Source organism: Lupinus angustifolius, chromosome LG13 (assembly GCF_001865875.1).
Source record: "Lupinus angustifolius cultivar Tanjil chromosome LG13, LupAngTanjil_v1.0, whole genome shotgun sequence".
NCBI lineage: Eukaryota > Viridiplantae > Streptophyta > Magnoliopsida > Fabales > Fabaceae > Lupinus > Lupinus angustifolius.
The window spans coordinates 13,441,291-13,455,727 of NC_032021.1; the positions used below are offsets into that span (position 1 = coordinate 13,441,291).

The following is a 14,437-nucleotide window of genomic DNA, read 5'->3' on the forward strand; positions in this document are numbered from 1 at the left end:
GGAGAGAAATACCTATTTAAACTTAAACTAATTTGTCTTGAAGCTTTGTCTTCTTTGTCTTCATAAGTATTCTTCATTTTCTTATTTTTGGTGATGTTGGTGTCTTCATCAAAACCGTGTTAAGGTCAGGAGCAAAGATCTTCTTCACACTAACTCATATTTCAGTGCAGTTTAGAGATTTATAGAGTATGCAGAAATGCTATTTCTAAGATACTAACCTAAAGGTGTATGACACACTAAAGAAGCACAAAAACATTCATGAAGAAAAGTTAAGCATAAGAAACATGCATTTGTAACATATATCACTTATAAACATATATTCAAGATCAAGTTTTAGATTCTTCATGATATGTTTAATAGCAATAAAGTGTGATTCCTTATGTCATGCTTGTTATCTGTGCATATACATACATTAAACATGATATCGGGACGACTAGAAGTTAGATATAGCACTAAATCAATTAAGTCTCAATATTTTGTTACCTCTATAGCTTTACCTCTTTATCATCCTTGTCGAAATTTTAGGATGATGCATTAGTTGTTGCCTCTTCTTTTCATTTGTCCATCTCGTATTCTTTTTTTATTAGCTAATATCTTGATGTTCATTTAATTTACTTCATCCTTGAGTGATAGATCAAAAAACTTTGATCGATCACTCGTCATATGTCTCAAACATCCATTGTTCAAAAATCAGTGATGTCTATGTGTCCGAAGGCATACCTGCAAAACAATTTACTTGACTTGTTTGGGTACCCAAGTTATATTGGGTCCCTTCTTGTTAGTAACCAAGGTATCTAGTTCTTTTTGCATCCATACATATTTGCCTCTTGGCACACTATATTTTTTAATGTAACATGATATAGATGTATGACAATATGTACCACATAAAAGCAAATATGGATGTTATGATAAGATCTAGCATGCATGTGTGCTACTTGTTTTCTATATGACTTTCTTCTGGTTTTAGGTATATAGCCTAGACCTCCATGATTACCTATGTTTCTAGATGCAACAAGTAATTTATCAAGACTTTTACTACTAGAGGTGAACTTTGCTAGTTTATCTTTTAAATCAAAAATTTCAGCATTCAAAACATCACATTGATCACATATAGGAGTCTCAATTAACTTAGTAGAGCAAGTACATGAGACACAAGAGTAAATAAGATCCAGAGTCTCATTTTCCAATTTTAATTCATTCAGTTCTTCTTGTATTTTAACAATTTTATTTTCATGCAACATGATGACTCTTTTTCTATCTATATTTACCATGGCTAGTTTCTTTAGTTCCTCATGCAATTCAACAAAGGCACTATAAAACTCATCATGTGTAGGAGATTCTTCATAATATGAAGAAGTGTCAGAAAATTGTACCTCACTTGTGTCATCTTGATCACTTATGCTTCCAATTTCTTTAGAATTTGCCATTAAGCATAACCTGGTGGTCTCCTCTTCATCAAATGTGCTAGTTGTTGTTTCTTCCTCTGGAACATCCCAAACTATGTAAGCTTTCTTGGATTTAAATTCTCGGGGATTGCTCTTGTCATTTTCAACCTTCTTGAGGTAGCTCGGGCATTGATATCGCATATGGCCCCGTTTGCCACACTCATGGCAAGTTAGGCGATCTTTGGGAGTCTTCCCTTTCCTAGCTCTGATACCACTTGTTCGGTACCAATAAGGTAAAACACACCTACAGGGGGGTGAATAGGTGTAGCGGATCACTAATCTCGCTTTTCCGATTGATGCGCAGAATATGAAACCGATGCAATTAGTCGATTAATAACACAGTTAATCGATTATTGATAGTTGTCTTAGTCGATTATGGTTAGAGTTAATCGATTATGCTGATTCTTGATTCTTTGAAAAATAGATTTTTCTTGCTATGAAAATAGTGATGATCGCTGATCTTTACTGTCCTAAATTGATTCTTGATTATATAGATATTGTTACCGATTAACACAAATCACATAATGCAATTGAAATAGAAAGCATGTAAAGACAGAATCGTAAAAGAGATAGGGAAAGAGAAAGGTGCTCAAAGATTTTTATCTTGGTTCATTTGTGGGTCCACTTGCAAACTACATTCATGCCTCCCCTTCTTATCTCGTGAGATTTTTCTTCACTATCGGAAATAAATGTTTGATTACAAGCACTTTTCCAATACACCTAGCAAGACACTTCTTTCTTGAACCCGTTGAGCCTACACGCTCGGTTTGACCACTCTTAATGCCTAGTAGGATACTAACACCGTTTGCGAATTTGGCCTCATCCGAAGTATCACTCGATCCAAGACTTCCTACTCCATGAAGATAACCAGATCTTTAACGTGATGATACTAAACACACCACAAGAACTATCCTTGTGTAACTAAACAATAGCCGAGTTATTTGCACACTTAATGTGCTGATTGAAACTCTAAATTCGGCTCTACAACCCTAAACAGAGATCTCACAACTAGCCTTGAACTAAAAGTGAAGTTAATGCAGGTTTTTTCAAATGAATGAAAATTGCAGCACAATGAAAAAGAAATTCTCTTTTTTTTTCTCTCTTTTCTCTCTATGAAAATTATGCAAGAAATCTTTCAAAGATAAGTAAGATGCTTTTGAAAATGCAGCTCTGAGAATCATGAGTTTCTTTTTCTCTCAATGTGTAAAAGTTGAAATCTACATAATATGCACATTTATTAAAATCACAGCTTTTATCTGTAACTGATTTGTAACAATTGTTAATCGATTAACGTGCTTATGAAAACAATTTTTCAGTTATGGCTTAATCGATTATCCTTGTTTACCAACCACACTTTGTCTAACCAAATCCAATTTGCTCTCGATAGGTTCCTCAAAAAATCTGATTCGTGCGGATTCTTCCCCCAACTAACCTGAGAGGTTAGCTATTGTAACTCCTTTTAATCGATTACACAATACCTTAATCGATTAACAAATTTCAACATAATATAATCGATTATCAATCAAGTTAATCGATTAATATGTATGAAAAATATTTTTTCTTAATTGTATGGTAAACATTCTTTATGATGCAAGAACATGCAATACATGATTTCGAAATAAATGAATCTTTTATGCACAAAATCCATGTATGCCTAATGCAAATGCATGAGTCTTACTTATCATATATATACTAAGATGGAATGTCTCAACTTATATGATTTTCATTTTAGACTTTTGTGAGACTTCTATCTTGGGTTTACCTAACCTAAACTCAATATTAGACAAGCATCTTAGGACTCTAAACAAATAAAGTAATTCTTATCTCTATGACGTTGACCTTAAGTTTTTGGCATGTTTTTTGTTGGTGATGTCCAAGTCTTCAAGCTTTCATATAACTCCATGTTTTCATCAAAACTAAGTAGATTAATGACATCCTTTAACTATTTACCATTTCAAATTTATGTGATGCATACTTGTATACACAATTTGCTCATTCATGTATACTTGCATCTTCACTGGACCACTTGCTATTGTTGTGAGTTTAATTGCAGTGGACTCGTTGTTGGCTTATTAGTGATTTAGCATTATCCTTATGTAATGACTAATTTCACCAATAGATAAAGTTTAAGAGGTATTTATGGGGGGAAAGTAGATGTTATTACTTACAAAAAAAACATAAAGTTTGTAGGCTTTTATGCATTTTCCCTTATTAATTTTTCTATTTGTTTTTTAAAGCTGACTATTTTTATTTTTGTTGCCATTGACACAATGAATTAATGAATAATATTAAATGAACATAAACTTATAATCTTATAATATTTTTAAAAAGAAAAATATATGACTATTTTATTAGTCTGAAGAAAATTCTTAAAATATGAACAAAATGAAGCATACCCCACATCACATATGATATGCTTACGTTGTGTTTATTATAGACAATGTTACTTATTAGGAGTGCAAATTAGTTAATTTGAACCTTAGCATGATTTGTTAAGTATTAGTTTGAGTTGAGTTTGATATCAAATTATTTTTTCATTTGAAGTTCGATTTAATTAAAGTTCACAAACTTTCGAATATGTAGCAAATTTAGATTTATGTCGCGTCGTCATGTGTTATACATTGTGGAGAGAAAGTTTGATAATAAATGTAATTATCAATTAAAGTTTATAAATCTAATAAATTGAATTGTATTTGGATTAACTTCGATTCACTTATTTAATTAGCTCAATTTTTAGCTCAAATGTGACTCATTTGACTCAAAACTATATTTATCAATCCAATAACAATTTGATTTTCAAACAAATGTCGAGTTGATTCAATTAATTATCAATTTTACATTTTAGGTTATTCATAAGCCTATTGAGCTAACATACATTAATAGTTTAATACTATTAACTAAGATGTTCTAACTTTCATTCTTCTGAATCGAGGTAAAATGGGATGCGACTAGCCACTGTTAAATGACAATCAACATAAATAATAAATTTATACACTATTTTTTACTTTATTTTCAAATTACTTTAATTTAATTATATACCTTGCAAAGTGATACACTATATTTAAAGAGAAAGCCCAATTATCCCATCAAAAAAATTGATATTTCATATTAGTTAATATAAGTTATCCCTTACGAGAACTAAAAACATACACATATATACTACTTTTTTTAGTATTTAGAAATAATTTATAAAAACATAAAACTAATATTATTTTAATGAGATAAGTTATATATATATTATATTATATATTATTATTATTATTATTATTATTATTATTATTATTATTATTATTATTATTATTATTATTATTATTATTATTATTATTATTATTATTATTATTATTATTATTATTATTATTATTATTATTATTATTATTATTATTATTATTATTATTATTATTATTATTATTATTATTATTATTATTATTATTATGTTTGATAAGAGAAAAGAAAATCACAATCTCATCCACGTTCTTGTTTTGTGACTGAAGCTCTCAATCTTCGCCTATGCTTAGTGTTGTGTATCTATCTATGTATATCTATCTGTTGGTGAAATGCTTGCAAAGCTTCACCTTTTAGACTCTAACTGTTTCCCCCTTTTGGGTTCCACTAATACACTTCCTACAACTTCATCTTCAACTTCAACTTCTTCACATGAAAATACTCTAACCATTATTCCCAATAAAGTACCTTATACACCCAATACACCAAAGAATCTGAATTTGGAGCATAATTCTCATTCTGAGTTTTTAAAGAGAAAAGGTAATTATGGTTCTGTTATTCAGCAGAAAAAGGTGCACCCCAGGTGTTCGACGAAATGGGCATGTTATGGTGGACGCATTCCTGCAATTCTAGAAGCCTTGAACTGTGTTCATGATATAGATGAGGCTCTCGGGCCGTGGGAGGATAGGCTCAGCAACAAGGAAATGAGTGTCATTTTGAAGGAACAGGTTTCGTGGAAGAGGGGTTTGGAGATTTTTGAGTGGTTTAAGAAGAAGGGTTGTTATGAGTTGAATGTGATTCATTATAATATAATGATTTGGATACTTGGCAGGGCGCGGGAGTGGAGGCGTATAGAGAGTTTGTGGAATGAAATGAATGTAAAAGGGGTTGCGCCTGTGAATTCGACATATGGAACATTGATTCATGTGTACAGTAAAGGTGGACTGAAAGAAAAAGCTCTTGTTTGGCTCCAAAAGATGCAAAGTAGTGGGATGGAACCTGATGAGGTAACCATGGGAATCGTCGTTCAATTGTACAAGAGAGCCAGAGAGTTCCAAAAAGCGGAAGACTTTTTTAGGAAATGGTCAAGGTCTGAATCATCGGTGGTTGTGAATGATGATAATAAGGTGGCTAATGGAGAAAGGGGTCGTAATGTATCACATGTAAATAATGTTTGTTTGAGCTCACGTACATATAATACCCTAATTGACACATATGGGAAGGCTGGTCAAGTGCAAGCAGCATCTGAAACTTTTGCTAAGATGCTTGAAGAAGGGGTAGCCCCAACTACAGTGACATTCAATACAATGATTCACTTATATGGTAATCATGGACTCATGGATGAAGTAAGCTTGGTGTTGCAGAAAATGAAAGAACTTCAATGCCAATTCGACACGAGGACATATAATATCCTCATTTCCATGTATATTAAGCATAATAATATCAACTTGGCATCAAATTATCTTTCAAAAATGAAAGAGGCCTGCCTTGAACCAGATCTTGTGAGTTACCGTACCCTCTTGTATGCATACTCAATTAGAAAAATGGTCCAAGAAGCAGAAGTGCTCATACAAGAGATGGTTAAAAGGGGTCTTGAGATTGATGAATTCACCCAATCTGCTCTGACTAGGATGTATGTAGAATCGGGTATGCTTGAGGAGTCATGGTTATGGTTCAGGAGGTTTCATCTAGCTGGGAATATCACTTCAGAGTGTTATTCTGCCACCATTGATGCGTATGGCAAGCAAGGGCATACTTTAGAAGCTGAGAAAGTCTTTATTTGCTGCCAAGAAAGGAAGAAGCTCAGTGTCGTCGTGTTTAATGTGATGATTAAGGCTTATGGGATTGGAAAGTGCTATGATAAAGCGTGCCAGTTGTTTGACAGTATGAAGAAATATGGTGTTGTTGCGGACAAATGTAGCTACAGTTCTCTCATACATATTTTGGCCAGTGCTGACAAGCCACACATTGCAAAACATTATCTCAAAATAATGCAGAAGGAAGGATTGGTGAGTGATTGCATCCCGTATTGCGTCGTGATAGCAAGCTTTGCAAAGTTAGGCCAATTGAAAATGGCAGAGGGATTATACAGGGAGATGATTGAATATGCTGTGCAGCCTGATGTCATAATTTATGGAGTATTAATTAATGCTTTTGCAGATGCTGGAAGTGTGAACGAAGCCATCAGTTATTTTGATGAAATGAGAAGGGTGGGCTTGCCAGGGAACCCAGCTATATATAACTCTTTGATAAAGTTGTATACCAAAGTAGGCTACCTGAAAGAAGCAGAAGAAACATACAAGTTGCTTCAATTATCAGATGGAGGTCCTTCTGTATTTTCCTCTAATTGTATGATTGATCTTTATACTGAGCAACTTATGTTTGAACAAGCAAAAGAGATATTTGAGAACTTAAAGAATAAAGAAATTGCAAATGAGTTTTCATATGCGATGATGTTATGCATGTATAAGAAAATCGGGAGATTGGATGAAGCTATTCAAATTGCAGAAGAGATGAGAAAACTAGGACTTTTGACTGATTTATTGAGTTATAACAACGTGCTTGGCTTGTATTCTATGGATAAGAGACCAAGAGAAGCTGCAGAGACTTTCGTGGAAATGATACGATCTGGCATCCAACCAGATGATTTTACATTCAAAGCTCTTGGTTATGTTTTGCTTAATTGCGGAGTTTCGAAACAGGCTATTGGCAGGCTAGAAGTAATGGTGAAGAAGGATGCTTCTCGTGGTATGCAAGCATGGATGTTGGCACTCTCGTGTGTTCTTGAAGGAGATGAGTATTCCAAATTGCAAATGAACAGATGTGGTTATTCATGGATGGATCTTACCTAAGTCGCTTAGTAAAGCATGGTTAGAGCTTACCTGGGTAGATTTTCTTCTAGAGGGGGATGTTTGTTTATTCATTGGTTACATGACTGAGTCTGTCATTGGAGCTTTTCTATCAGATCCAGAATTACTACTGGTAATTTCTATAAGAACCTGTTATCTGATTGTTCTGTAATCTAAACTCGAAAATATAATGAAAGTAAACTGAAATTAATTTCTATTGTTCCACAGATACTGAATATCCCCCTTACTTTCAGTGATTATTTTCCCCACCACAATAATTTCAACATTTGAAAGATATGGATTTGACCCAATTATGATCATTAGTGTTTGATGTTTTGCAGGATTTCGGAACGGGAACAAGTTTTGATGTTTTCCCCAATGTTTCTTGAAGGTTAAGCAACATGAATCAGATTGCTGAAACCACATCGGGGCTATATGAACTGTGTTTCCCCCCTTTTCTTGCTTTTGATGGCAGAATTAGTTGAGGTATTGAAGTTAGAAAGATTAAAGAAAGAAGAATGCTAGCAACAGTACAACACACTCTTTAAATCACATTTTTTGATTGGTTTCATGTGTGTCCATTAAAACGCATGTTTCCATTCTTAATGAGTCCCACAGGAATTCCATCCAACACAAAGTGTGTTAAAGAAAGCTTTTAAAAGAGTATGTTGCTAGTGTCTCTCTAAAAGAATGAGGAAAATGTAGAAAAATGTCATTACAATTTTAATGTACCTTGTGAAAACTCATCAGGTTCATCAAACTAAAAATAACTCAGGTTACTATGCCAATGCAAATTTCTTTCTCTAATCATTAGTTTTTAGTGTTTAAAATGCATCCTTTTTTCTTGCCATAATACAATATGTATTAAGCTATTATGTAGGTCCTTATACCTTTTGAGGAATCCAAATATGCCCCTGAACTAAAAAGAATCTGTAATTGGTTCCCTGAATGCATAGAAAGTTGGTAATTGGGTCCCTCATTCACTTTTCTGTTATTGTTCCCAATAAGTATAGACACCTTTTTGAATTTCCTAAAAGTTATAGGGACCTATTTAAATTTTACCAAAGTTCAAGGACCCACAAATGACTAGGGGATGGATCACTTAACAGAACCCTAACAGAAAAGTGTATGAGGAACAGACTATATATTAACCTATAATATGTTACTGACATAGATGATTTTGTATTTGTAAATAATCAGATTAATCATATACAATTTTAAGGGTTTTAATGGAGACAATGACCCCACATGCTTTCTTCTTTAGTGTCTGGAGATATGGTTTTGTGCTATTTAATCTTGTTAACTGGTGTTCACATTCAAGTCAATACTTTTTCTAATTGGTGTATTGATCCTATGGTTTGTATTCATCCGAGTTGTAAGTAATTTTTTTGGTGTTCTTTTTATATTGGGTGGACACCCCTTGTACTCTTTTCTAATACATCATTTCCCTATTGGAAAAAAAACTGGAGTTCACATTTATTTATCATGTGTTCACATTTATTTATCATGGTATCTTTTTTTTCTAGGTATAATGGAATCATCGTGATTTTTCGGCCAATATGATTGTCAAGATGCTTACTTTTACTTATAGCTTGACACTCCTTTGCTTACTTTTATCACCATTATAGTCTTCTAGTATTACTTTGATTTGCGAGTTGAGTTTCTTAGGGAAAAGAAGGAAAATAGAATATTTGAAATACACTCCTGGGATAGTTGTGAAGCCTTTCATTTCTTTTCTTTCCAATCTAAAATTCAACTCATAATTATTTAGTAAAACGACTTCAGGAAAATGTAAGGTTTTACTTGCAATGTCAAATACGTAAATGACTTTAGTAAAATGTTATATTATAGTTTTGTAGATTTTTTATTATTAATTAGATTTTTAAAGGAATAATAAAAAAATATTTTTACATTAATCTCTTCCTATCTAAATTTACACTCCCAAAAAATAAAGAGGTTTGTCTTTCTTTCCCCTTCCATCCTCTCCTTCCCTTTTCTCGTAATTTCTAGACATATCCTTAATGCAATTAAATTTCAAACAGTTAATATCAGCTCCATTGTGAACACATATTTAGTGATTCTGAGTTCAGTCCATTTCAGGACTCAAATGGCCATTATGACACAATTTTCCTTTTTATTGGCTTGTTTGGTTGTGAAATCTTAAACGAGATTCTCTATTCAGGATTGAGTTAGAAGAGAATCAACTCCTAGTATCTTTCACCTTGCTGGAGAATTTTTTTATTTAGATTTATTATAACCTCTCTATCATCAAGGGTTCTTTTCTCTTATCTACCATCAAGTGGGTGTCACTGAGATTCAAATACAGTAGTTGGTTTTTTACTTGATATTTGATAAAGTCTCTATTTCAAGTTTTAATTCTGAGTTTTTTCTTTAGGTTTCAATGGACTGGATTAACTTGGTGAAGGTTGAACTGTTTTTTTCTCCAAAAAAAAGAAGGAAAAAAACGGAAACACCAAAAAGTCTATAATTGCTTTTTTAGTTTTTTATAATAACATTATTTTGTTGAAAAGTTTCATGTTTGGCAAAATTATAAAAGAAGCTTTTTGGTTTTTTCAGTTTCGCTTTTTTTTTTTTCTTCTTAAAATCTCAAAAAGCAATCTAGAGTCATTTTTACAAAGATTTTTTTTAATTATTAAGAACTCAATGGGCTTATTGAAGAATTGTCAATAGGGAAAATCATAATTGTTGATACAAGTTTTTGCACATAAAAAGTGAATCTTTTGTTACAATGGAAGCACAAGTGATATCAATTATTTAAGAATCATAGTCGATTTGCTTTATAAAAAGAGGATATCAATGAAGTTCTATGAAATGATTTTAACCAATTGGCTTGATCGTGGGTTATCATTGAGAAATATGCATAAGTGTTATCAAAAGATTTCATGCGATTCTTTCTAATATCGAATGAGTCAATCATCCACTTTGATATCTTGTTGAACAAAATGGAGATATTGCTCCTCCCCCAATAACTAAAAAATGTATCATGCCTGAGTCTAATTAGGGTTCACGATGGCAGAGGAACTGGATCATAAAAAAGAGGGATCTTTTTTGTAAAATATCTAATAAGATATCTAATGATAAGCTTTTCTATAGAAAAACTTTTTTATTTTGGCCTAGTTCAAAACTAAAAAAGTCCGAACTAATTGAACACTTGTGTAAAAAATTGCTAGAATTAAATTTTCATTTCCATAGAGAATATAATCAAGAACTTTTAGTTCTTATCCCTTTCTTAGAACATTGGGGGAAAAATTTTACTAAATTTATATTATCCATATTTCATAAGAATTACGGGTCGAACCAAAACAAAATATTTTTTCTTAGATGCGAAGACACTTAATAGATCAATATGAATATATTCAGTTGTCCCACAATAAACCCAATTGTTGTTGATGCTTTTTCTTGGACCCATCTTCGATAGCAAGCTCGAAGAAGGAAAATATAAGAAGGCCTTATGGAGAATGTGGTAAGAAATCTATAATAAGTGGATAACTACTGAAAGAATCTAAGTAGTAAGCCCACCCCACGATGAGTGCTCTCCTATTCAGACTTCTCTAGAGCCTCTAGTAACACCAATTCTAATTATCATGTCATTCTATGGGTATCAGTCCATTCTAGAAGTTCCAACTCTATTGTTGTCGGATAATCTACTATAGTTCCAACTTTATCAATTACATTGATCCGGGCAGAATGAATAGAATCACATTTTTCTAATTCACTCAGTTGGAAATATATATGGGCAACATTAAATATATGATGAGGTTATCCGACATTGTAATAATCGTTGATTAGTGCTAGACCCACAAAATAGGTATAAAAATACAACCTTGGTTATCCCAAACAAGTCTATAAAGTAAGGGATTATCCTATCCACAAAGACTCGTTAAATGAGCCTTTCAATATTAAATTACTACTTTAAGCTGGTTTTCAAAATGGTTTTCATTGGTTTTTGTTTTGGATGAAAAGTTTTAAATAATAAAAATGTTGAAATTCAAATTTGGGATTGACGCACTATTCATATTAGTAAATTGACAAACAATCAAGCAATAAAACAAGTACAATTTTACACATCATATGACATCAAATACACTAAGAACTAATGTTTTAGTCTAGTTAGTAATTCGTGAAATAAAGCCTAAACCTTAAACACAAGATCAATGATTATGACACACATGGATACCTCTATGTCTAATAAGTACGTAAATGGGTTGAGATTAATGCACACCCTCAATTGTTTAGCTACCAATGTCTTAGTCTATACTAACATTTTACCAAAATTAGATCTATGTCTAGTAACTAACTTAATAAAATTAATATTTATGAACCATCAAATGTGCCTCTATGTCTAGTAATACACACCGTCAGGTTTGCGAGTTTTCAATGCAAATATGAATCTATGACTAACAAACTTATGAGCAAAGGCATTCGTTGTGACAATTAAACATTCAACTATATCTAGCTTTATGCATAAATGATGAATTATTTGCTTTGGACTATTGAACTGAGATTTCTCCTTAAGGTTTTTTTTCACAAAATCATACTATGCATTTTGTCAAAAACATGGTAAGCATTAAGAATACAACAAGAATAATTCATAAAAATCATGTCATTTCATTCATAAATCGAATTACAAAATACATAAATGAATACTTAAACCAATCCTAGCTAAGAAGCAATCTCATTACATATTTTCATACATAACTTCTATAAAAATGGAGTTCGGAATTTGAGTTCATGGAGATGTGTCTATCCCTCCATGAACATCAAATTTCTTCATTATTCCTATTTTCTAACATGTACATCCTATTTCTAACTTACATAAAATTACACACTAAGAAGACTAGAAACCATATTAAAGGAATACAAAGTTCAGAAAAATCGGTTTCTATCTCCCTAGGTGAAATCTATGATAAAGTATATAAAAAATATCATCCTCTATGTCTGCAATTTCTCTTTTTATGTTTCTAGATATGAGCTCCTGTGCTCAGCGCAACATTGGTGCGCTGAGCGCGCCTTCATTCAATTCAGACATTCGCCTGTTTTCTTCCACGCTTAGTGTGGTTTCCCACGATCAGCGCCACTACGCTAAGCGTAGTGGAACTGATTTGAGGCTTTTGCATGCTTAACCCAACTCGGCCCATTCTCGGATCAATTCATCCTTTTTCGACCTGAAACATATAGAGGGACTTGGAAAATAAGATTAATACAATTTATCATCAAAATCTCAACAATGATTACATAAAGTGAGTATTTTGATTTAAAAAGTGCTAAATTAACCTTATGGATTAAGATAACTTTGACACTTAACAATCAGCAGGAAGAATATATAGCTCTACAAGAATTTGATCTGATGAAATAAGATGAATTGAGACAATATGTTGTAAATACATAAATATCTTGAATATATTAACTATTTCTTTATTTTTCGGTCACCTATAAAGAACAAAAGAAACATCTCATTATTTGCTCAATAATTTATGATCTCTAGTGGACCTCGTAGTAGGATTCCAACTTAGATGAAGTTTTGACCATCCGTTAGAGAAAAAAGAGTGATTCACTCTTGTAGAATTTCCAAGAAATTCTTCGAAAACTTTTCGGATGGTATGCCTCTAGGAATATCTGATGCTTTCAACTCTATGATTGTATGTCAGGTTGGCACAATATTCTTATGCACTCATTTCACATGTTAGGCATACCTAGTGTGTTCGGCTTCTCTCTATTCATAACTATATATCCACGGCACATTGATAACTTCTAGTTTGATCAGGGAAACCACATAAGGGTTTTCGTTCATCACTAACCAATAACAAGTTGTCATCTCAATTAAATTGACACTTCAGTTTTAATTTGTATATAACAGAAATTAACATCGTTAATGCTTTTCATCTTCCCTCCAAATGTTTTTCCTGGTTCTCCAAGTTGATCTTACCACTTCTTCTTTCACTCTTCGTTTTTTATCTCTCGCTCTCTCTTCTAATGTCTAAACTTTCACATAAACCCATCTAAGTTTAACACTTTGAAACAAAAAAGCTTCTTTTTTTCCTTTACCATCATCCAAGAGTGGTAAGGCATGGAAGGTCTTCCTCAAGGTTACCGTCCTAATGTAGGTGTTTGTCTCATCAACTCTGAAGATCAAGTCATCCTTCTCTTTTTATGTATTTCTCATAGTTTGTAACATGAAGATGGTAACAACACTAGGCGGAGGAGTGTGGCATAATGAGTGGTATTGAGGTGATTCACATTTGGGTTATTGTGCAACAAGAGAAATCCAGTTCACATTTGAGTTGTATTGCAAAGTTAATAACGTTAACAATATGAGCAAAATATGGAGACAAAAAAGAAAACGTACAATGTTTTAGATGATGGTAGTGGAAAAAAAGAAGCTTTTTTGTTTCAGTGTTAAACTTAGATGGGTTTAACATAGAGAAAAACAAAGATTGGAAGAAGAAGTGGTAAGAACAACCAAAACCAGAAAAGAAAAGTTGCAAGGAAGATGAAAAGCATTAATAGTGTCAATTTCTGATAAATAAAAATTAAAATGATGTGTCAATTTAATTGAGATGACAACTTTTTATTGGTTGGGGCAGAGTCTTGGGACAGGGGATCTTCATCCTTTTTGTGGATGGAGCTTCACTTGTATTTTCATAGATACTTCAGGTGTTCCGCTTGCTAGAGGTGAGGGAGCTGGTGCACCACCAACTTCATTTCCACTTGTATTTGGGGTTGCATGCCTCATTCCTTAAAAGTTTAAGAAATACTCGGGGAAATAATGCATATCTCGGAAGTATAACTCAAGCTTCCCATAAAAACCGTGCACTCTTTATCTTTAAGCCATGAATATCACATGATAAAATCATAAATGGCTTTAATATCTTGTCTTTTAAAGATTTATTCTTTAAGTAT

At 32.6% G+C, this 14,437-nt stretch overlaps 1 protein-coding gene across 1 annotated transcript; it reads left to right on the plus strand.

Moving 5' to 3' along the window:
- Nucleotides 4,886-8,324, plus strand: LOC109363168 (pentatricopeptide repeat-containing protein At3g23020). The gene is made up of 2 exons (XM_019609326.1): nt 4,886-7,649; nt 7,858-8,324. The coding sequence occupies exon 1, from the start codon at nt 5,000-5,002 to the stop codon at nt 7,517-7,519; it is 2,520 nt and encodes an 839-aa protein (XP_019464871.1). The 5' UTR covers nt 4,886-4,999; the 3' UTR covers nt 7,520-7,649; nt 7,858-8,324.